The following is a 25,942-nucleotide window of genomic DNA, read 5'->3' as shown; positions in this document are numbered from 1 at the left end:
ATTACTTCAACGAATGTTCCGAGTGCTTTGATGACATCATCGAATGTTCCGAGTGCTTTGATGAATGTTCCTGCTTTTATGACATCATCCAATGTTCCGAGTGCTTTGATGAATGTTCCTGCTTTGATGACATCATCCAATGCTCCAAGTGCTTTGATGAATGTTGCTGCTTTGATGACATATTCAAATGTTCCGAGTGCTTTGATGAATGTTTCTGATTTGATTACTTCATTGAATGTTCCGAGTTCTTTGATGACATCATCGAAGTTTCCAAGTGCTTTGATGAATGATCTTAGTGTTTTGATGACATCATATGATGTTCCGAGTGCTTTGATGACATCATCCAATATTTCAAGTGCTTTGTTGAATGTTCCTGCTTTGATGACATCATCCAATGTTTTAAGTGCTTTGATGAATGTTGCTGATTTTATGACATCATCAAATGTTCCCAGTGCTTTGATGAATGTTCCGAGTGCTTTGATGAAGGTTCCCGATTTTATGACATAATCAAATGTTCCGAGTGCTGTGATGAATGTTTAGGATTTGATTACTTCATCGAATGCTTTGATGACATCATCGAATATTCCGATATTCTCTAAACTATGGTGTACGGTCATAGACCTGCTCTATATATAAAGCGTCTTGAGATAACTTCTGTTGTGATTTGACGCTATACAAAAATAAATTGATTTGATTTGATTTGATTTGATGAATGTTTCTGATTTGATTACTTAATTGAATGTTCCGAGTGCTTTGATGACATCATTGAATGTTGCGAGTGCTGTGATGAATGTTCCTGCTTTGATTACTTCATCGAATGTTCCGAGTGCTTTGATGACAAAATCAAATGTTTCGAGTGCTTTAATGAATGTTCCTGCCTTGATGACATCATCCAATGTTCCATTTGCTTTGATGAATGTTGCTGCTTTGATGACATCACCAAATGTTCCGGGTGCTTTGATGACTTCATTGAATGTTCCGAGTGCTTTGATGAATGTTCCAAGTGCTTTGATGATTGTTGCTGCTTTGATTACTTCATCCAATGTTCCGAGTGCTTTGTGGACATCATCGAAGGTTCCAAGTGCTTTGATGAATGTTCTTAGTGTTTTGATGACATCATCGAATGTTGCGAGTGCTGTGATGAATGTTCCTGCTTTGATTACTTCATCGAATGTTCCGAGTGCTTTGTTGACATCATCGAAGGTTCCAAGTGCTTTGATGAATGTTCTTAGTGTTTTGATGACATCATATAATATTCCGAGTGCTTTGATGACATCATCCAATATTCCAAGTGCTTCGTTGAATGTTCCAAGTGCTTTGATGACAAAATCAAATGTTTCGAGTGCTTTGATGAATGTTCCTGATTTTATGACATCATCAAATGTTCCGAGTGCTTTGATGAATGTTTCTGATTTGATTACTTCATTGAATGTTCTGAGTGCTTTGATGACATCATCCAATGTTCCAAGAGCTTTGATGAATGTTGCTGCTTTGATGAGATAATCAAATGTTCCGAGTGCTTTGATGAATGTTGCTGCTTTGATGACATCATCCAATGTTCCGAGTGCTTTGATGAATGTTTCTGATTTGATTACTTAATTGAATGTTCCGAGTGCTTTGATGACATCATTGAATGTTGCGAGTGCTGTGATGAATGTTCCTGCTTTGATTACTTCATCGAATGTTCCGAGTGCTTTGATGAATGTTGCTGCTTTGATGACATCACCAAATGTTCCGGGTGCTTTGATGACTTCATTGAATGTTCCGAGTGCTTTGATGAATGTTCCTGATTTTATGAGATCATCAAATGTTCCCAGTGCTTTGATGAATGTTCCAAGTGCTTTGATGATTGTTGCTGCTTTGATTACTTCATCCAATGTTCCGAGTGCTTTGTTGACATCATCGAAGGTTCCAAGTGCTTTGATGAATGTTCTTAGTGTTTTGATGACATCATATAATGTTCAGAGTGCTTTGATGACATCATCCAATATTCCAAGTGCTTTGTTGAATGTTCCTGCTTTATAGACATCATCAAATGTTCCGAGTGCTTTGATGACATCATCGAATGTTCTGATTGCTTTGATGAATGTTCCAAGTGCTTTGATGACAAAATCAAATGTTTCGAGTGCTTTGATGAATGTTCCTGATTTTATGACATAATCAAATGTTCCAAGTGCTTTGATGAATGTTGCTGCTTTGATGACATCATCCAATGTTCCGAGTGCTTTGATGAATGTTTCTGATTTGATTACTTCATTGAATGTTCTGAGTGCTTTGATGACATCATCGAATGTTGCGAGTGCTGTGATGAATGTTCCTGCTTTGATGACTTCATTGAATGTTCCGAGTGCTTTGATGAATGTTCCTGACAGGAGAATATCACAAGAACTTCTGCCTATAGACAGGAAATAATGCTATCAGAATCAAACATACATCCAGTTATACGAATGACCATATTAACGTTAAAAAACGTTCATAGTGTGTGAGAAAATAATCATTTATAAAAATAAAGCCCACCGAGCCTGGCGGGAATTCAGTCGTTTGGCTGACTGGATGTAGGCAAGATTCTTGTGATCCGTCCATACAATAAACAGGATCTCCGAACCTTCCAACCAGTGTCTCCATTCCTCCAGGGCCAACTTCACTGCTAACAGCTCATGATTCCCCACATCGTAGTTGCTCTCAGCTGGAGACAGGCGTCGAGAGAAGAAAGCACAAGGATGTAGCTTCTTATCTGGTCTGCAGCGTTGGGAGAGGACAGCCCCCACACCAATGTCTGAGGCATCAACCTCCACGACAAAATGAAGAGAAGAGTCAGGTTGCACCAGGATGGGTGCGGACGTAAAGCGGTCCTTTTAATAAGGCAAATGCCTGATCTGCCTCAGGAGTCCAGCGAAAAGGAACAGCGGGAGATGTGAGCTTGGTCAGTGGCGCAGCAATTCTGCTGTAATCTCGGATGAACCGGCGGTAGAAGTTGGCGAATCAAAGAAAGCGTTGTAAGAGCTTTCTGGAGGTGGGTTCGCGCCACTCTGCCACCGCCTTGATCTTGTCCGGATCCGTCTTCACCTGCCCACTCTCAATAATGTAACCGAGGAATCCAACCGAGCTGACATGAAACTCGCACTTCTTAGCCTTCACAAACAGCTTGTTCTCCAGTAGTCTCTGGAGCACTTGGCGCACATGAAGCTGATGTTCTGCGAGATCAGAGGAAAAAATCGAAATGTCATCCAAGTAGACAAACACGAAGCGGTCCAAAAAATCTCTCAACACATCATTAACTAAAGCCTGAAACACTGCAGGAGCGTTAGCCAGTCCAAAAGGCATCACTAAATACTCAAAGAGACCTAGTGGTGTGTTGAATGCTGTCTTCCATTCATCTCCTTCACAAATCCGTACCAGGTGGTATGCGTTCCGCAAATCCAGCTTGCTGAAGACAGTGTCTCCCTGTAGTGGTTCAAAAGCAGAGCTGATTAATGGCAGAGGATATTTGTTCTTCACCGTGATATTGTTTAACCCTTGAAAATCAATACACGGGCGGAGAGTCTTGTCTTTCTTACTCACAAAAAAGAATCCTGCCCCTAGAGGCGAAGAGGAGGGTCTGATGATACCTGCAGCTAGAGAGTCATTTATGTAGGTCTCTATAGCGCCTCTCTCAGGACGTGACAGGTTGTACAGGCGGCTCGAAGGTAGAGTGGTACCAGGTAGCAGCTCAATAGCACAATCATATAGACGATGAGGTGGCAAGGATAACGCTCTCTCCTTACGGAAAACCTCACCGACATCATGATATTCAGTGGGCACAGTAGACAAGTCAGGAGGAACACAAGGCAGAGGAGCAACACTGATCTCTACTGGTGGTAATGCGGACTGCAGGCACGAGGAATGACAAAAACTACCTCAACCCATAATCTTACTGGTCGACCAGTCGATCTGGGGGTTGTGTAGCTTTAACTACGGGTGAAGAACAAGAGGAGTCTTAGGGGCAGAAAAAACAAAAAAACTGTATTAGCTCACGGTGGTTTCCAGACAGAATGAGAGAAAGAGGCTCAGTGCGGTGAGCAACTAACGCTAAAGACTTGCCATCTAAAGCACATACTCTGACAGGAGACTCAAGGGGTTCAATGCTGATGCCAGCCTGAGAGACTAACTCAGCATCTAGAAAACTCTGCTCTGCACCGGAGTCAATCAACGCTAACAGAGGCAAGGACATTTTACTTTTACAAAGTTTAGCAGGTATTTGAGTACGTGGTCTAGTGTTGGTGGGGACGTCAGTTTTACTCACCAGTACCCCCACAGCTACTGGTGAGCCCGCTCTTTTGGGCGGAGAGGACATGCAGCAAGGAAATGTCCGACTTGACCACAGTAGATACACTCACCCGCTCGGATCCGTCTCTGACGTTCAGCGGGAGTGAGATTAGCCCTGCCCACCTGCATGGGTTCATTAGACTGAGCAGAGGAGCTGGGACCGAAGCCGTGAGTCTCTGACGGGCCGGAGGCAACTCTCGCGAGAGTAGGAGTAACAGCAAAGGAGTTCACGGAAAGGTGGGACTTGTAGTTCCTTTCCCGGCGTCTCTCCCGCATATGGTTGTCCAGTCTTATAGACAGATTAATAAGAGTATCAAGAGAGTTAGTTTCATCACGGACAGCAAGTTCATCTTTTAACTGCTCACACAAACGTAAAAGTACTCCTCTTAATGCCTCGTCATTCCATCCAGCCTCCGCTGCCAGAATCCGGAACTCCACAGAATAATCTGCCACACTTCTTTGACTCTGTCGTAGGTTAAGCAGACGTTTAGCAGCATCTCCAATACATACAGGGTGATCAAACACTTTCTTCATTTCACTCATGAAATGATCATAGGAAACAGAATCTATCTCCCCTCTTCCCAACTTTGCTTCAGCCCAGTCCAGTGCTCTCCCTCTTAACAGTCCCGTAACATACGCTACCTTGGCTTGGTCTGTGGTGAAGGTGACTGGTTGTCGGGAAAAAAACAGAGAACATTGGAGCTGGAATCATTTGCACCTCCCCAAATCACCGGCATATGGTTCAGGTGGGGGAACAGGTGATTCTCTGAGTGGCTGAGGCGGAGGAGGAGGAGGCAGAGCGGGGGATGGGGCTAATTGGCCTGAGATTGTCTCCAAACATTTCCCCATCTGAGAAATGTGGTTACCTAAGGCTTGTTGGGTCTCCATTAAACCCTGAAGTAACTGGTGATGTTGTCCTAATAAATTACCATGGCTGGAAACAGCCTTCTGAATTGCATCTGTGTCTGCTGAGTCCATTGTGAAGGTCAGATTGTTCTGTTATGTTCTGGTTTCAACAATAGTTTGGACTCAAATGCAGAAACAGACTCAAGTCTTTTAAAGGTGTAATAACAATAATTTATTACACATAATATTAAATGAACAGTGAACAGGGGTGGGGTTCCTGGAGGTCCGAAACATGGCAGTAATAAAGTCAATACTAATTCACGGAACGGGAGCACGGGGAGAGGGTGTCCAGGAATCCTTCCGGAGGAACAGATGAATTCACTTGAGCACCGAGCGGTGGAATGGCGTCGGAGAGTGAACAGGCAGGTGAGTAACAAAGGTAAGGATCCTGGTCGAGGAGGAGCAGAGTGTAGGAGTGAGCAGGCCGGTTGGAAACAGGAAGCAGCAACAGCTGGCAGGTGAACAGACCACTGAGGGCAACGGAACGATCTGGCGATGACTGTCAGGAAGACCGGGGTAGATATACTGTAGGTGTGTGTGATGGTTGGTTGATTGCTGTCAGCTGCTCCAGCAGTGCCTGCCCAGGAGGAGGGGGAGGAGGAAGGCCACACATCCCAACACACTGACATACTAGACAAACAGGGAAAAACACACAGGAGACAAAAGGGCAGGGAAACAGAGGAAACAAAAGGAAAACTAGGCTGCCAAGATGATATCATGACAGGTTCAGACAATAAAACTACAACTTCTCTAGATTTAGGCAACACAACTACCACTTCTTTAGGTTCAGGCAACAAAACTACAACTTCTTTCGATTAAGGCAACAAAATACTTAATTAAGTTCAGGGAAAAAAATTGTGTTTGGGTTAAAATGAAGCTTATGCGTGAATTCAGTCAGGAAGACTAGGGGTGCAATCTCATTTATTCTCATTTATTCTGGGTTTCTCTCTCATGGGCTATTACTACGTCAGCTGATTATGGGCGTCTCTTTTTTCAGTGACCAATCAGATCTTGCCATATCTCCCTAAACCAATCACATCATTGCTGTCAAAAGTTGAAAAACCGCACTCCTCTATGCTGTTTTCAGTGTCAGTATCAGCACAAACTGATCAGCGTGGATCGATGCAAACGGCAAATAGTTCACGTACCTTTTATCCAGTCTCAGTGGTATAACAAGCAACGTCTGATCCTCAGCAGAGGAGTTTCTTCTCCCTCTTGTTTCACTGCTCAGGCAGCATCATCTGCTACTCCAGGCTACAAACGATCGCACTCACAGTCTTCGGTTACATCCAGCAAACATTATGCTAGCCTCCAGCTCATATGCTCAGGCTCACGCCTCATCAGCGTCTGGCTTCTTCATCACAGCCGCCTCCTAGCTACATTCATTCCACCTCAAGCCGCTTCATCTAAAAGGTAAAGGCTTAACAGAATTCACAAGCCTCATCTTACCTGGCACGAGGCCACATAATATCACCATCAAGGAAACGTGGTCATACGTTTTGGTAGCATCGATATCAATGTGTCGATATCGATGTGTCATATCAATGTGTCATATCAACCCGCTCAGTATTCAGACAGAGTTAAAACATTTCCGGGTTCCTCACAGAAGAAGCGGCGTGATTTAAAGTCATCTGCTCAATCACTCCCGTAAAGTTCAGCGGTTACATCCAAACAGGGTTTCTCTCTCGGATCCAGTACTTGTAGATCATCAGCTGTCTTTTAACTAGTTTTCGAGGCACTTGTTCAAACTGTAACACTGTTTCATTCTCTCGGCGCATCACGGCTCACAGGAACTATTACCGTAAATGCTGTAATAGCGGCGGGCTCTAATTCTACTATTGTTTACTAGGGTTACACACTTTGGACTGAAGCAGCCTTATGTTCTTAAAATCTGTGACATATAGCAAACTCTCGGTTTGTTTGGGTATTCTTGACAACATTATGCCGTCTTAAACCCTACAAATATCACTCTGCATAATTCATAAAGCATCGCAATTTATGTGGAACTTTAAATATGTGTATTACGATAATAAGCACTGCAAGTTCTCATACGGTGTCTTCATGCTGTCTCCATCTAGTGGCGCTTGTACGTTCCTACAAGTCCTGTGTAATGGGACTTAAATGCAAGATAATACGTTATAGTCATTTTATCAGTTAAAGCTTCAGTAGTCAGTATAATTGGCTGCACTGGGAACAATTCCATAATAACCTTTCAGCATATTGCAATTCAGTGCTCTGAGAGATAACAAGACTTCTGCTCCTCCTCATGGCTGTGTTTTCAGGCTTTAAAAGATCTAAACCCTTGATGGGAGACTTCAACTAATCACAGGTCATTTCATTGAGAGAGCGTTCCTCTTTGCTGTGCTCCGGTCATGTGACCAGAACTTGGCGATCCTTCACCAGATTTCACAATGGCGGCGGCGTCACAAACTTTCTCATTTTACAGCTATGCCTCGCACATAAAACAAACCTCACGGACTGCCTTCTTTCATCTACGTAACATTGCGAAGATCAGGCACATCCTGTGTCAAAATGATGCAGAAAAATTAGTCCATGCATTTGTTACCTCTAGACTCGATTACTGCAATTCCTTATTATCAGGCTGCTCCAATAAGTCTCTAAAGACTCTCCAGTTGATCCAGAATTCTGCAGCACGTGTACTGACTAGAACTAGAAAAAGAGATCATATTACGCCTGTATTAGCTTCTCTGCACTGGCTGCCTGTAAAATCCAGAATAGATTTTAAAGTCGTCCTCCTCACCTACAAAGCGCTAAACGGTCAGGCCCCATCATATCTTAAAGAGCTAATAGTACCCTACTACCCCACTAGAGCACTGCGCTCACAGAATGCAGGGTTACTTGAGGTTCCTAGAGTCTCCAAACGTAGAATGGGAGCCAGAGCCTTCAGCTATCAAGCTCCTCTTCTCTGGAACCAGCTCCCAGTTTCAGTCCGGGAGGCAGACACCGTCTCTACATTTAAGAGTAGGCTAAAGACTTTCCTCTTTGATAACGCTTATACTTAAGCTGCTATAGGCATAGACTGCCGGGGGACTTCCTATGACACACTGTCATAAGGAACTTCCTATGACACACTGAGCTCCCCTCTCCTTATGTATATACTCATGTCCCATGTCCATGTTGTTACTAACTTCATTCCTTCCCGGGAGTCCTTGTGCCTCCTTGTCTCGCAGCTAACCGTGGAGCGGGGTCACACCTGGAGCGAGGTTATACCTGGAGCATGGGTACACTTGGAGCAGGGTTTCACCTGGATCTTGGTGGTCTCCGGTATTGTGGCTGCATCTGCTGCCGCGTCGGTGCCTGCTTGACACCAACTGCTACCATCCCTAATTAACTACGTCTGTACGAGGGACTACCAATGCTAACGAGGGATTTCCAACACCTAGTGACAATGTGGCAGCCTGGAGAATAACACTTCTCAATCACTGCCAAAGACATCAAGAGCTCCCAGCAAGCATGCTGATGCTGCAGGAACCAACGCACGGGCATCAATCGCAGGGACGTCCCACACCAATACACATGGACGTACTGAGGAGAGATGCTGGACAGTGCTGGCTTTCCGATAGTTGTATTATCACTCTTTCCATCCACCACTATTGGTTTTGTGTTATCAGTCCTACTTGTATTAGCTATTACAGCTGCTAGACTGCTATTGTGGCTGCTTCTCTATCTCTCTCTCTCTATCTATCTCTCTCTCTCTCTCTCTCTCTCACTCTCTCTCTATCTATCTGTCCCCCCAGCCGGTCTCGACAGATGGCCGCCCGCCCTGCGCCCGGTTCTGCTCCAGGTTTCTTCCCAGTAATCGGGGAGTTTTTCCTGGCCACAGTGCGCTTGGTGGATCCTGTTGGGTCTCTAAACTATGGTGTACGGTCATAGACCTGCTCTATATATAAAGCGTCTTGAGATAACTTCTGTTGTGATTTGACGCTATACAAAAATAAATTGATTTGATTTGATTTGACTACAAGATGATTCTGAGAAAATCTGAGGAGAGAAATAGGCATTAACATAACAGAATATTGATTCATGACAGCCGGCTCTCATAGACAGCATATGGACAGCAGACCTCAGATCAGCTCTTACTGCTTGTTTTCCTCACGAAGTGAAATCTTGCAGATGCGTTAGGAGTACTGGAGGACAGAGGCACATGATTTTCAGGTTACCCGTTTCACGTACTACGTCACGGTATAGCGAACGTTTTATAAAATATAAAAAATATATATATTTCTTTTAATCATATTTGCTCCAATCTCGCCTACTTCAGCTTTATATGTGACGTGCTCCATCATTATGAGTCACATTGACCCCGAAACACATTTTGAGTTATCTGTCTGACTGTAAAGAGGAAAGTCTCCGCTTTATGGCAATACCAAGATTATCTTTCTACGACAAATATTCGATGAGATATGCTCTTTCAAAGTTCGACTGTCATGAAACATTACTTTTGAGAAAAAGGGCATTAAAGATAAGAATTCATATTCAGCCATTTTTTGCATTGATTAAAACACATTTATTAAGACTCAAGTCTAAATGAACACAATATTTCTTGGTCAAAAGTGACAACCAACATTTCATAATTTAGCCTACACATACTTTCATGCATACATGTGCACATAGTCACGAGCACGTGATGTGCACGTGGCCACGTGCACGTGTATGACCACAAGCAGTACAGTAGATAGGGCTAGAAGTCCATGTAGAAAAGAATCCAAAATGTATGGAATAAAATTGATAAAATATAAAAAAATATACTGTACATATGATATAATATATAGTATATATGTTTATTTCAATATAATAATAATTATATGAAGAATACCCAATTAAAAATATTAAATATGGAGCCATGTGCACACAGGTACATGCACAAACGTACAAGTCCATATCCAAACAATAAAAAAACATACTAGAAAATGGATAACATATGAACAAATATTATGTACATATTATGTATGTACAATATTATACAATATAATATATAATAGAAATATAGACATAATAGAAAGACTATGAAATGTGTTGCCTGTGCACATTCTGCTGGCTTCTCCTGGAGCTCACTGCGTCCTTTGACAGGGTCATATGGGAGCTGATCTTCTCAAGGAGATCCAGATGTTTCTCCTCTACAAAATGACATAAAGGGAAAAGCATAAAGTGAAAAATCAAGTCATCTCAAAGATTTTAAGCTTGCTAAATCATGTTGAATCATTGTTAAATGAGGCCTGATCATTATCATATAAATACAGCCCTATATTAATTAACATAGCCTATTCACCATGTGATATCAGATTAATATACAACATATCATTTTACTATACATTAAGCTATTTCTTTTGCTATTTAAAATGATATCCCCCAAGAGAGACACACCTGAGACAGACAGACACCTCAGAGACACACCTGAGACAGACCACCAGAGACACACCTGAGACAGACAGACAGTGTGTCACTGTGTGTAGTCTATAGAGACTACACACAGTGACACACACATTATTAGCTGCTATTAATGCTTCTTAGCCTGCTCTAGGGATTTTAAAGGTCTTTAAAACAAACAGATAAAACAAGGATAGTGTAGTTAAACTATCAGAACTTCCCATCAGTCATTTCTTTCATTTGGTCGGGTCTTCTCTCCATCTCCTCCGGTGTAGAGGGCGGCGCTGTTTTATAGTTTGCAGCTACACTGGTACTCCCGGCCGGGCGATCTCAGTCTCTTTAACATTGTCCTGATTTAATAACTATAATCAGAGACATTTCGTGCCATCATCGGCTCAGCCATGAGTGGAATATCTTCTTCCTCGCCTTCCTCCAACTCACTTTCTCCGTCCTGATCAGCGGATTGAGAGCTAGCCTAGCCTCTAGCGTTAGCAGTGCGTCCGACCCGACCCGGCGCACCCGGTGTCCTGATCACCCGGTGCGGTGAAATAATCTGAATTTAAGTCGGTCCAGTTGTCGTCAGATGTAGCACCTCTAACAGGAATTTAATTTAAAAGTCGAGCGATGTTTTCCATACGTGATTTCATCTTGTCAAGCCAGCTATCTCTTCTGTCAACCACAATCCGTCAATCAACTCTATTGAGCCGCGTCAATACACAGCGGACTTCTGGTAAAAACTTTATGACAACGTTATGTTTAAGAGCTTCAAAACTAGACTTATCATTTGAATTTTACATCGATTCTTACTTTGTATTAAAGCTGAGACTTTATTTATTCAGAAACGCATAAAAAAACAAAACTGAAAACACACTTTTTCATAAAAAAACGTGTTTTTACAAGAATGCGCTGCCGCGACATCCGACTCATTTTGATAGAGCGGGTCACATATATTGACTAAGCGTAGAAGGACTAAATGCTTCATGGCGTACATTCACTACATGCACAGAGTTATCTACCTCGTTCAGTGCAGCTTATCAAGCAGCAGTCACCAGAAACCATAGCGCTGAATAATAATAATTATATAATAATAATTATGAAAAATTAATAAATATGGTAACACACGGGTCTCGAGACCCCAGTATCCTGTGTGAAACTCTTGAGTAAGGCTTTTTTCACTACGACTTCCTCTCCTCATGACCCGGCGCTTTCACTATGTCGCCTCACTTTGGCAGAAGCCTTAAAGCTTCAATAGTCAACAAAATCAGCACTTTGGGCAAAATTCCATAATGATTTGATCATATTGTAAATCATATGTCTAAGGGATAATTAGAATCTTAAATTCCTCAAGGCTCTGTTTCAGGCTTTAATAAAAAACATTTTTTAAATTCTAGCTCAGGATGGAGACTTTGACTAGTCACAAGTCAATTCAGAGAGAGCGTCCCTATTTTCTGTGCTCCGGCTGGCGAACGGTGTTGGGATTTCCTCAAACTTTATCTCAACATGGCTGCTGGGTCACAAACTCTCAATTACAGATAAATAGTACACTACAAAATGTTTATGAAAACATTTGAGAGAAAAGTAGGCATTACAGTAACAGAATATGATTCATAATTGATCAGCACTGACTAGTTTGAAAGTTTGGTCGGAGTTTGCAAGTGAACGTCTCGTGGCTCTCATAAACGGCAGCTGGAGGCAGATTCCAACCTATGCTCGAAATAAATAAATATAAATAAAAGTCTAACATCGTAGTAAAGGAAAGCCCAGTGCCTCATAAAAACACTAAAGCTTTAACAGTCAATATATGTGCGATGGCTGCGACAAGCATCAGTATTCCGACGCCGGGAATGAGAATGGGGTGAAATAATTTGATCAAATCTACGAGCATAAAGAACGTCTGTCAGAATGTATTGGACGTGGAAACAACGTCACCTCTGGCGTCACTTCATAAACACGGTGCAGCTACGCCGTTCAACTGGGACCATATGGCTAGGGACACGTCGCCTTCTGACATATGTTGATCACACGATCCACTTTAAACAGTATTTAGTCATGGCTGACCTCATCTCAACATCACACACAACTGTGTGTGGCATAACGGCATACATTCTTCTTCACGAGCAAGCAAATTCCACAGTCTCACTTCCCACGGACGTGTCATCCGTGGGTTTTTTGGGGGGAGAATATAACGGCAGGGTCTCAGTACTAGCCTCCCTCTTACTCCAGTATTCATCATTGGCTTGTGGGCTACATGTCGGGGCCTTCATCGGAACACAATCGCATCAGTTCATGTGTCCCTCAATCGTTGGCATCCCAATAGTACACTCTTCAGATTGAACGGCAGCATCACGCGTTCATCTGCACAGAAAGTCATCACGACCATCTCAGTAACAACAGCAAAATGCTAGCTCCTCTAATGTCGTTCAACAGATCCTCTATATTCATGCATATAACTGATGGTGGTGTTCGTTAGCGGATGCATTGCTGCTTATCGTCCCTCTATTTTATCTGGGTCCGGTTACAGCTGACCTCTGCATTCATCAGGGATCTGTTCAGTTAATTAATTTAGATTATTACAAGCAATTCTAAGCCTTTCAGCTAATTGCTCAAGTATGAGTTCTTGATTACTACATATTCACTGTTTTATTTTGCAAATGTCTATATTCATCATATTTCAGGTGAGTGGTTTGTATCATCATTTCTAATAAATGCTTTCATTTATTATCATTGTATTCTGTACCTTTTAATACTCATACACTCTCTTCTTATCTCATATTCAACTAATCGTTGAATCGGATCTGGCCTTTCACCCTAGTCATTATAGCTTACTTCTTAAGCAATCCACGATTAATTACATGCGACTTAGACCAAGTACTAGTTCTACCTCTCCATTATTTCTCACACCTGATAACCTTCCTATGTCTAAATCTTGGTTAATTTATCATTTTGAGATAATCCTCACCAAAGCCAAATTATTCACTCAGCATTATTCAGGGCATTCTTTTAGAATAGGGGCAGCAACATCTGCCACAAACCAAGGCATTGCTTCAACTACACTGCAAAAAAATAGGGCGATGGTCTTCGTCTGCTTATACCTCTTACGTTCGCCCTGATGTCAACACTATCCTCGCAAATCAAAGATCTTTAAAACCATGATTCTCTGGTAAGTTATACATATAACTGGTGGTGGTGGTTATTTATTCATATTATGCTTTCTTCAACCACTATTACATTGTCTCACAGGACTATTGTTACACTGGAAAACATCAGGAAGACTAGGGTTGCAATCTCATTCATTCTTATTCATTCTGGGTCTCTCTCTCATGGGCTATTACTACGTCAGCTGATTATGGGCGTCTCTCTTTTCAGTGACCAATCATATCTTGCCATATCTCCCTAAACCAATCACATTGTTGCTGTCAAAAGTTTAATAAACGTTCTCCTCTATGCTGTTTTCAGTGTCAGTATCAGCACAAACTGATGCGACCCTCCACCACCCCATCACCTCCAGATTCATCACAGCAGAGCAATCCTGCTCCACTTCATTCATCGGATCTGCATCAATCTTCACTACCACCATCACCAGTGTCTAGACCCGGGGGGATTATCCTAAATCCTACTACGGCATCACTTCCCTTATTATGTCACATTGGGTCTAAATCGCCAAAGACTGTTTCTATTCATAAATTTGTGCACTTTGCAATAAATCACCATTCAATTCATACGAGTCTCTCCTGATTGAAATGACATTGTTGGTTTCACACAGGATGCAAACTCCGGTCTACTGGGTGAAAGCCCTGTGTTTCCTGTGTTTTGTGTCACATCCATCTTCCCCGACCTCCACCCCATATGGAGTTCCACACTATCTAATCTACAGCACTTGACCTCCGCTTCTGCTCCTGTCATAATTACTATGGTCTCCAGAGGTCGCTGTTGTGTTCTTTAATACCTTCTTTCGGTGATCTACCATGATGATAAAACCTACTAGTGGGTGTAGTAGGCCCCTATTGACCCACATCTATGAGGCTTATAGTGACTGATAATGACTATTTATAAGCCTGACAATAGTCTAATCAGCTGATATATTGGGGTCCTGGGGTCCTCATGTGCGCTGTCTATTTTTGTTTTACACAGTGAACTTTGTAACTCTGTTTTCTTTTTTAGATTACATTAATTACATAACTAATAATTTTTTGAGAAGAAGTTGACATTTTGCTATGATGATTTTTTGTTAAAGTAGTTTATTCTTGGGAATCCCAGAGGCCCCAGTAGGTAGTCCTTGGTTGTGGTCCAATAGTCATATAAAACTAGACATCCTAATGTCTTTTCCTAACCACTTTCCCTTGACCTAAATGGAAAACATCATGAGGTCAAAGGCAAATGTTATTGACGGCCGTATGGTGCATTGCTATAAATGATGCTGCCGCAAGGAATTGTGGGACGGCATTATCTCCTGTCCTTTCCTAAAGGATGGTCCAATGTATCCTATATGCTAAAGGAGATAAGAAAGGAAGCACTGAAGCACCTTTCTTTACCATTTAGAGAATCCAATCAGCTCTTATTATGGCTGCCGCTTAGATATTTCTGTGTCATTTCGTACAGTTAGGAACCTTCCTAATCTAAAAAAAAGACTTGTATGTTAAATATGTTAGGATGAGGGTTAAGGAAATGCACTAACAGAGATTGTCCACTAAGTGATGCTGTTGTCCACAACTTCTGGACTCCTGATGCAGTTTTAAAATGGTCAAATACTGGATCATTATTGATCGTAGTGGGGAAACCGAAACTATTGGAAACAGGAACAATTAAATCCAGGGTGGAACCATATAGATAAATAATAATATAACAAATTAACAACAATTAAATCCAGGGTGGAACCATATAGATAAATAATAAATAATAATAAAACAAAACATCAAGAACAAATAATGAAATATATGAGATAAAGTAACAACATGAGTAGGAACAATGATATCCTGGTGGTGTGGTGGTCTGATGTGTGTACCATGAGTTTGAATCCAGCTCAGGACCCCTGTGCCTTGTGACTAAGTAGTCACATGTTACCTTCTTATAGCCGCCATCTTGGATTTGATCGATGAATTAAATGAACACATCCAGGTTGTTGCAAAGAGATGTCACCCCACCCTGTTCCACTGTGTTTGGATGGGATGCAAACAAACACACACACACACACACACACACACACACACAAATAAATAGTGGAAGGGATTTTGTAATCATGCTAGATTATGACTGAGAGGATATGATCACATGCACACAGACAGACACCATAATATGTGTTCATGCTACATGATGACAAGGCAGTCTTTTCCCTGGTTACCATGGAAACTGTGTCTTCCTCACCAGTGTTGTCATGAGAAGAGTTTTGACCTACTTCTGGAATGAATGTGTGTGTGTGTGTGTGTGTGTGTGTGTGGGCATTTCACATGAACAGATAACATGATGCAGTATCACCAAGTGAACTGAAGAGGTTAAAGTGTGTGTGTGTGTGTGTGTGTGTGTGTGTGTGTGCGTGTGCGTGTGCGTGTGCGTGTGCGTGTGTGCATCAGTTGAGCAACATACATCACGTAGTTTCATCTACTTGTGAGCTGAAACATTAGAATAACACGTGCATGTCTGTGCGTGCATGTGTCTCAGATGAGCAGGAGACGTCAGGCAGCATCATCTACACAGTGGAGCTGAAGCGGTACGGAGGCCCTCTGGGTATCATCATCTCAGGCACCGAGGAGCCCTTTGACCCCATCACTATATCCGGCCTAACGAAGAGAGGCCTGGCCGGGAGGTACATGCTTTCTCACACACGCACACACACACACACACACACTAATCTGCACCGCCCTATTGGGGAAAAAAAGAAGCTTGAAAGGGGACATATCATGCTTGTTTTCATACTTGTATTTTTACGTTTCTACAAGAACATGTTCACATGCTTTAATGTTCCAAAAACATTCTATCTCTCATCCTGTCTTTCTGAATATTCCTGTATTCACCCTCTGTCTGAAACACAAACCTGTCTCTTGTTTTTTCTCTTCTGTCTCTAAGGCTTTTAGACTGTATTGCTACACTTACATTTGTATTCATTGATAGTTCAATCTGGGTTCTGGAATTTTAGTCTGTTCCACTCATGCCAATGATTGCATTACATTGTTAAAAAACACTTCACCCACAAAATGACCATTACTAACCCTGTGTTGCCTTGTATTGTTGAAGAACTCTTGCATGCCTCCACATTGAACAGAGAATCCAAAAATGGAGCAACCTCTTGATGAATTGAAGTAAATGTTTAACAACAGCAAAACGATACCAAAACATCAGTTTACTACTTGTGAGGTATAATCCAAGTCTCATTTATCCGGTCGTATGCTCACTACTTCCCAAACACGTGCATCTTTGCTAAAACCTCACTATTTAAAACACACAAGTGTTTTAAATAATGTTTTGCCTGCACAAGCGTGACACTGTTTGTGCAGAACCGTTTTAAATAGTAAAATTTTAGTGCAAATGCACGTGTCTGAGAAGTAGTGAGCATACAACTAGATAAATGAGACTTGGATTATACTGCACGCGTTGAAGTTGAATGATTCAATATTGAAACATTTACGGAGAACTAAAATGTTCATGCAGGTTAGAGAAAAGACAATCCACCTAGAATGATGAAAAGGAAGAAACTTCAAAAACAAAACACTCTCTCAAGTATGAAACTGTTATAAGCTGGCAAGAGTAGACCCAATATGCAGCACACAGAACACACAAGTTCAATTAAATAAAGATTTATTAATAACAAAAATGAATCGTAATCATAAACTGGGAGTGGGCAGGGAGCTGGTCGAGGGGGCTCGGGGGTGTTCAGTCCTGGGGAGTTGATCCTAGTGAGTGAATCTCCCACTCTCCTCCAGAGTGAAGCACAGGGAATGGTTGTGAGTTCAATAAAGCTACTAAGAAGGAGTAGCTGGAGAAGAAGGAGTAGCTGGAGAGTGGCAGGGCAGGGCAGGGCAGGGCAGGGCAGGGCAGGGCAGGGCAGGGCAGGGCAGGGCAGGGCAGGGCAGGGCAGGGCAGGGCAGGGCAGGGCAGGGCAGGGCAGGGCAGGGCACATCTCACCTGAGATATGATCAGAACCAGTTAACTGGGGTACAGTATGTATGCAGATGTGAGTCACAGTAAAAACCTGATTTGGTGAAATAATAGAAGATGCTTTGGGCAATAAATCGAGGGATTCCCCAGCAGCAGCTGAGTGTGCAGCAGGTTCCATGTGACATGGAGGGATGACAGAGGGGATAATGAGAAACATGATGGGATGGCAGCCCTTGTCCACAGCAACAAGACTGAACAGAAGATGATATCATGTTTTTCCTGAGTCATAATCATCCGCTGGTGAATTTGGCTTCCATACAGTCCACCACACAACACTTATTTCACAATAAAATGTCAGCTTTTACAACCGGCTCACGCGTTATTCCACCAAAACACACCCAGGCAAGGGAGCAGCTTACTGCTTGACCTGTCACACTTCCATACACATCCACTCTGTGACCTCATTTCTTGGAGTCTGTGATGCAGTTGTTCTACATCCTGTCCTAAACTGTTGTCGATAAAGCACTTTGCCTCAGACCTGTTGGCTAAAAGCACTCTATAAATAAACGTGGCTCAGCTTGACACAGAAGAAAGTGCAGGAATACAGATGTCAACACCTCTGCATCTGTGTGGCTGATGGAAAATGTTCAAAACAATCCAGTTTTTCTTTCTTTGAGTTGTTTGAGCGCTTTGATTTTGATAAGTCAGCTAATGTAAATCAAAACTCAAATCCAGAAAACCTTCTCTCTGAAAAACACACACTTCTCTGGATTGAATAATTTGTTCATGTAAGTTTAAAGCATGCACATATGATATATGGGTCCATGAGAATGTGTGAGATAAGAGATGAAAATGAATAATATCTCTATAAGATAAAGGACTGGTTTACATGTTACACCAGGTTTCATCCAGTGGCCAGTGATAGTGGGATTAAAGGGAGCATTTCAGAGTCACCTTGTTGTGACCCTGAACTAGTCAACAGTAATAACTTTAAATGAAATTCCTGAACCCAAATGTGACCTGTAAACATTGACAGTGTCACTGCGGCGCTGAAGCCTATAATATGTCAGCATGTAGTCTGTATCCAATATTGTGCCCTTCAAATTAAGTTCATATAAAGCTACTTTTGGGGGAAATATAATAAGGTAATAAGACTTTTCCTAGATGCTTGTATTTTCTTTGGAAAATGGGAAAAGATTATTTCATATTTTTAGCAGGTATCTTGAAGATAGATCAGCATTGTTTATAGATAGATTATTTCTGTCCATCCCAACTCCTTAATCTTTTGGACTTGGTCTTGACTCGGACTGGACTGGATCTGGTCTTGGATTTGATTAGATTGGTCTTGACTTGACTCAGTGACCCTGAGGAGGACGATTTGACGGACAGCCAACAGACCAATAAGCTGTCAGAGCTCTACTCCACAACCATACCCAGCGTGGACTCTGCCATGGAGTCGTGGGATGGCTCAGGGCTGGACGCCGGCTATGGCAGCCAGGGTAAGCTTTAGATTAACATACATAGCTGGTGAATGGCCAGCATGGCCATACCCACTGCAAAACATACTGGAGTAGCTCTTAAACAACATCATTAATGCAAACTCGTGTAGTTTCTATCTAATAGCAAAGAAAAATCAAAATGTTCCCTCTATAATCCAAAATGGGTATAGCCTATCTATACACAGTGGCAATCCATCGCTCCTCCTACAGGTACATACAGCCAGCAGGCAGCTGGTATCGCCCTCCACCCTCATGAATGGCGTAGTGCCAAGCTGCAGCGCAGCACCACACCTCCTCCCGGACACCGGAAGAACTACCCTTTCAGTGACGGAGGCTTCAGTGAGGATGACTGGGATAAACCACCTGGGTAGGACTGAACTAATCTTTTGAACTACAGGACCAATCATGTGTCCTTTAGGACCTTTATGCATGCAATTTTAGATCTTTTCGTTTAGCCCAGTCGCCAGGAAATTTTTTTGCCATTGTACGTTTCAGCCAACCAGGGATAAGTTGTTCAGAGCAAGTGACGTGGTTTAAATAGCGAAAAGAGACACACCGGGCGGGCAGGAGGAGAGGGGGATGGGTCCAACAAACAGAAAACTTTCATCCGTGCATCACGTTACAATCAGCTGTTGGTTTGTGTCCTGTGTTCACAACGTTCAGTTACAATTTCACTGTACAAACATAGTAGTTTTAAGCCCAACCATGTAGTTCTGTCCTAAACCTAACCAACAGTGAAGTGCGATCTGCGGCGAGCTGCCATGCGATGTCTATAAAACGTTGCGGCGGCCACTCCCGAGCTCAGCAGGCTGCAGCCGTTTGATGATGCCAAGTTGGTAAAAGCTGAACTTTTAACGGTGAAGTGCGGCCATAGAGTGCCCACAGCCAATCGGTAAACAGATCTTGTGACTCCTGTGACATGTTGACCTGTGTTACAAAGAATTTCTTCCAATCTTCAACACATGAAACGTCGCCATTCAACGTAGGCCTCTCCGTGTTTTGCAGAAATGTCCAATGCCACCATTTTTTCTGCCGACTGGGTTGTTTCTTTCAATCCCAGAACATTGGTTTCCATGCAGATTTGAAATGTCCTTGATTTGTTTAACCCTTCACTCTGAACATTGTCTGCATTGATTGATTTGCAGATTTAGTTAAGTGTGTGCAGTGTGCGCTGTTTACCCCAGGTATTGGCAAACTACGGCCCGCGAGCCGTATACGGCTCTTTGGGCTTTTTAATCCAGCCCGTCGAATATTGGTACAAAATTGTCCAAATTATAGTAAAGACCGCATTCATTTTGCCTTTTTCCTTCAATACCCGGCGTTTCAGTTGATCCCACTCCCCAGTACGAACACTCTAATAGCCCTTATTTAAAAAATTCGTACACGAGTGGTGTTATTTATTTATATAGTGGGGCGCCTAAAAGGGACCACTGTGTTTTATAGCTCACCCGGTAGAGCAGGCGCTCTTACCACGGTAGGTCAGGGTTCGAACCTACCTTTCGGCACTTTTTATTTAGCCAAGGTTTTTGCCTTGTGTTCCCCCTTGTATTTAAAAGGGCGTTTTCATTTTCTTTTTTCATAAATTACTGTTTTTCCCTTAAACCTCTGTGCGCAGTAGGTGGGATTGGTTTAGAATTGCCACAACCAAACTGACACCAAATTGTGATGCACTGGCAAAAAAGGGTGACCAACAACACTGTTCCCACTCAAATTAAATGTAAGTTTTCTTTACTTTTTAGTTAATGGCTTTTACTTGTAATTTATATTAATTCACACAAACATTCTCCATCCATCTAATACTGGCCCGGCCAGTCTGTCAAATTTTAAACTATTGCCTACTAAAATGGCAAAATGGACCGAATGCAATGATTCAGTTATTTGATTTAATTATTATTATTTTTTTTTATATTTAATTTAATTTATAAAGTGTTTTTTATTTCTATTTCTCAAAGTTCTTGAAAAAATAGCTATTCACATACAGTAGCTAACTAATTAAAGGTGCTCTATACAATACCCAGAGCATTGATATAGCATCAAACAACTTTCCTCTGTGTGTGTTGTAATCCGAGCTTCTCCTTTCTTTGTTGACATAGCTGGGCTGTCTGTGCATGCTTTTAGTGCATGTTTGTGCACATGCATATGAAAGCAGTGCATAGCGGTGGTCGTGAGCGTGACCCACCGGCTAGCTCACGACCACCGCTACGCACTGCTTTCATATGGTGGTTACAGCTGATGACGCCGTCCCAACCGACGGTGCCATCGCGGAAGCAAAGCGCCCACCCTCAGTTTCCCCCCCCCCCCAGTGAAACACTGTTAGCTTTGTCAGCAGCGTTGTCCTTGCTTTCATTGTTAGCGCTGTTAGCTCAGCTGTCGCCATGTTGAGAGCCGTGTGGAGGCAATAAAAATGTTCCCAATCTCACATTTAGCACATTTAACCTTTAACCTTCTATGTAAGGCTTTCATTTAAGGGCTGAGTTTCTATTGTATGGAAGCCGATCACTGTCCTGCCACACTGCTCAAATCTGAGGGATGAGGAATAGAGTTCCAACACTGTTCACGTGGTATCGATGTGACCACTTTAAAACACCATCGTTTTGTTGGAGCTTCACATTTGAGAAGCCGATCTGGCAAATAGTCTGCATTTTTGCCAATTACATCATTTACTGTATATGGTTATTGATCAAAACTGTTGTCGATGATTTTACTAGAACTATATCCATTGACTATCTTCATAACTCTGGTGTCTAGATTATATAGACCAGTATTTTAGCTTTAAAACAGAAGGTTGCATTTGCTTCTCTGGTAGCTTGTGCCAGTATAAACACCAGGAGTCTGCGGTAAAGTGGAAATTTCATTGTGTAATTTGAGTCATGAAGCCAGCTACTACACTGGCTGAGCAGTATCTCCAACATGTCTGTTTCTCTGTGTGTATACTGATGAGTCAGGAGGTTAAGACTTCATATTCACTGGGCTTATATAACACTCATGGGAGTGGAGAGATGGAGAGGAATGATGAGAAATCAAAATCAGCTGCACGTGAGAGTAAATGACTCTTGTCAGTCAAGGACACTCAGTGTTAAAAGATTACTCATGTTGGATTTAACCAGAATGGATAGCCTTGCCCTGTACTGACACTACTCTGTCTTCACAGTGGCTTCTTTGATGATGCTACACCGCTGATCAATTCAGCAGTACACTTTTGTTCACATTACAATGACTCTTGATTGGTCCAGTTACTGTTTTAAGGTACAAAAAAGTGTCATTTTATAGAGAAAAAGCACAGTTTTAGATAATATACAAGTCATGCAGACCAAGATTCAGTAAAAAAAAAGGTGTTTGATGGTGGTGACTTAACATATGATTTACTTCTTTTTTTTTAGTAACCAGTGACACAGCCACAAACTTGTTTCCAAAGCAGCGTGATTTAATTGAATTTGTGTTTGTGTGTGATAGATTTATTGGCCAACAACCAGACGGTATTCTGTTGGATCCTGATGACAGTTTCTGGTGTCAGGCACTTGAAGATCTTGAGACCTGCGGCCAATCAGAACTGCTCAGAGAGATAGAGGTTAACATACAAGCATCCACCTCCAATTTAAACTTCACTTATTAGCATTCTTAAATATAATGGTTGAACCCCAAAGTTACAAAAAACAAGGATTTGTTGGTTACAATGGCATTAGCATTAGCATGTTAGCATCAGCATCGAACATGGATCCATACTGGACCCATTCATAAACACACGTTCACTTAAGCTGGATTTATACTTGATGCACAGGGTTAGCTGCAGTCCTGCTAGCAGTTCTGATTCATAATTCAACATCAGATTTCATCGGTTGGTAACACCCCCTCAACATGAAATGGATCAATTGTACATGATCAGGTCATAACATGCTTTCATTACATTCCCCACAGTAACTTTCTTTATATCCTTTCATTTACTTTGTGATATATGTGAGTGATGATAGTCTTTGCACTTACCTATATACTGTATCTATTTTGTATCTGTTGTGCCACCAGTATCACTCACAAATGAGTAGTTAGCTCAAGTTTACAACATGTGTGTTTTGGTTGTTGAAGGCATCCATCATGACAGGAACAGCCATCAGTCTGGGTGTAGATGATGTCAACAAGCCCTCGGCTAAGCCCATACTGAGTCACAGCAGGATGAGCCCGTTGCGGAGAAATTCTCTCCTGCACCAGGGAAACCTGCTCCACCAGGGTACATACCTCCACCAGGGGGCCCATCTGCACGAGGAGGCCCACCTGCATGAACAGGCCCAACTCCACCAAGGTAATTCAGTGGATGATGTGACGGAGCCAAGGGTGGTTGTCTCCCCAACTCATAATATAGAACTGACAAAAGTAAAAAAAACAAAAAAACTCCAAAATACAATGTCTTTCTAATTGGGGGAAAATGAAGCGAACAAAATTTGACGTGCGAGCATGTTGCTGTATATGGAAGTGCTGTTCAATAAATGCTTGTAGAAACACTGTTTTAATCTCATCTAAAAACAAACCTTTTCATTCCACCCAGAAGCCCACCTGCTACAGGAGGCCCATTTCAACCATGAGGCCCACCTGCACCATGAGGCCCACCTGCACCATGAGGCCCATCTGCACCATGAAGCCCAGCTGCACCATGAAGCCCACATCCACCAAGATAACCAGTCCCCTCTCCTGCATCATGAGCCCAAGCCAAAGGCCTCATTGAGAGTGTCAGAGAGGACGTGGGAGTCTCGTCGAATCAAGGAGGAGATGCAGAGGATTCTTTCCCCGACGCCTTTGGAGCTGCACAAAGTGAGTTCAAACCTCTGTCTGAAAGCTCTGTGTGGAAGTGGCTTCTGTTCTGGGATAGGACTTGGATTTTATGTTGATCAAATTAGGTAAAGTGAGAGCTTGAGTGTAGGGTGAACACTAAGAATGAGAACAAATGTAAATCAAATTTGACTTAAGGTTTTGTGTTCACTTATTTGAGAAAATCAAGAAAGTGTGATGTGCTGTTAGCAAGAGTATTATTTTACAGTCTAGTTCATCCAGGTTTCAGTGCAGAGCCTTAGCTCAGCTTAAGCTCGGCATTTTGAGAAATATGCTTATTTGCTTTCTTATTGAGAGTTAGATAAGAAGATCAGTACCATTCTTATGTCTGTTAACGCAAATTAATTTTAACGACAATAATTTCTTCAACGCATTAATGCAATCGATCTTGCGGATGTTGTAGCGGGCTCAATTTTAAAGCAAACGTAAAGATACTGTCTTCTTTATCATATCAAACTAGAAAAACCTAAGGAATCCATTGGTACCAACCATGTCATACCAGCTTATCGTGAAGGAGGCTAAATAACACTCCAAAGTTGCGCTAAAGTTTAGCGAGGAAAAACTGTTATAGCCATGAGTCTTCCCTTTACAGACATGATAATCACATGCAGTTTGGGACAAGTCATAGTCAAGTCAGCACACTGACACACTGACAGCTGTTGTTGCCTGTTGGGCTGCAGTTTGCCATATTATGATTTGAGCATATTTATTATGCTAAATGCAGTACCTGTGATGGTTTCTGGACAATATATGTCATTGTGTTGTGTTGTTAATTGATTTTGAATAATACATTTATACATAAATTTAAATAAAGCAGCATATTTGTCCACTCCCATGTTGATAAGAGATAAGAATTTTCTTTCAAATATGTATTTCACGATTGTAATTGAAGGAGGGGCGGTGCCCCAACACCCTTAATGGACCACACACCACATATTTTTCAGTAGCTAGCTCCATGCTTAATGCACAGACGTGAAAGCGGTATCAATCTCTTCATCTACATCTCGGAAAGAAAGAAAAAGCACATTTTCCAAAATTTCAACATGTTCCTTTAAGTTCAGCCCGCTGTTAGAAAGATCACTCACCTCCAGCTCTCTCTGAGGAGTTTAGTGTTGCCCTAGACTCTCCGTCAGCCATGTCGCCCAAAGTTTTCTGTTTCTTCTAACTGTTAGGACCCAAAATGTCCACTGAGTGAAGTAAGTCATTTGTGTTGGGTGTTTCCAGCTTAATAGACCTTTTCACAGTAGACATTTTGACTTGTCTAGTAGGAAAAGCATAGGTGTTACTAATAACATTGATGGTTGTCTTGTGCTGTTCAAGTGTCTCAGTAAGCTGTGACAGTGAGCCAGTACGCACAATAATAGGACTATGACACCGAAGCACCTGAATAAAATTGAGTAATCATTTTTTTTTTATTGTTATTATAATCCCAGTGGCAAAGCCTTGTGCAAAGCATACTGGTCTATAATCCAACGGGCTGACTTGTGGGAATGCTAATTCAGCATTCCCAGTATCGTTCTTAGAATCTTTAATCAACTTCAACTTCTATTTCTTCCGTACATTTTTTGCAGTTTAACTACTCCTGCATACTTTCAGCTACAGAAACCGTTCAACCATGAAAATATTCAGCTCTTTAAGGACATCTGAACATTCCGGAATTGTAACGTAACACATTATAGAATCTGAATTTAACATTCCGAAATTGAAAACGTTCTGAAATCCGAACTAAACATTCTGGAACTGTAACGTAACACGTTCTAAAATCCGAACTAGTCATTCCGGAAATTGTAACGTCACACATTCTAAAATCCGAACTAATCATTCCGGAATTGTAATTCCATAACACGTTCTGAAATCCGTACTAAACATTCCGGAATGTTAACATAACACATTAAAAAATCCAAACTGAACATTCCGGAATTATAACATAACACGTT

General features: G+C 41.9%; 1 protein-coding gene across 1 annotated transcript; it reads left to right on the top strand.

Annotated features, from left to right (window-relative positions):
* The first annotated feature begins 5,552 nt into the window (after positions 1-5,552).
* LOC141767596 (glutamate receptor-interacting protein 2-like) lies at positions 5,553-25,343 on the top strand. The gene is made up of 8 exons (XM_074635483.1): positions 5,553-5,577; positions 16,255-16,399; positions 19,048-19,187; positions 19,398-19,554; positions 22,641-22,755; positions 23,268-23,481; positions 23,725-23,987; positions 25,326-25,343. The coding sequence occupies exons 1-8, from the start codon at positions 5,553-5,555 to the stop codon at positions 25,341-25,343; spliced, it is 1,077 nt and encodes a 358-aa protein (XP_074491584.1).
* Positions 25,344-25,942: the final 599 nt, after the last annotated feature.

Source organism: Sebastes fasciatus, chromosome 1 (genome assembly GCF_043250625.1).
Source record: "Sebastes fasciatus isolate fSebFas1 chromosome 1, fSebFas1.pri, whole genome shotgun sequence".
Taxonomy (NCBI): domain Eukaryota; kingdom Metazoa; phylum Chordata; class Actinopteri; order Perciformes; family Sebastidae; genus Sebastes; species Sebastes fasciatus.
Note: the sequence above shows the minus strand (reverse complement) of the source record. Positions and strands in the feature narration are given on the sequence as shown.

What these genes read in the sequence shown, in the direction of transcription:
- LOC141767596 (XM_074635483.1), top strand. Translation starts at nt 5,553, where the DNA reads ATGGCGTCGGAGAGTGAACAGGCAG. An exon ending in GTCGGAGAGTGAACAGGCAG is followed by an intron (nt 5,578 to 16,254) that starts GTGAGTAACAAA and finishes CATGTGTCTCAG; the next exon opens with ATGAGCAGGAGACGTCAGGC. An exon ending in AACTGCTCAGAGAGATAGAG is followed by an intron (nt 22,756 to 23,267) that starts GTTAACATACAA and finishes TGGTTGTTGAAG; the next exon opens with GCATCCATCATGACAGGAAC.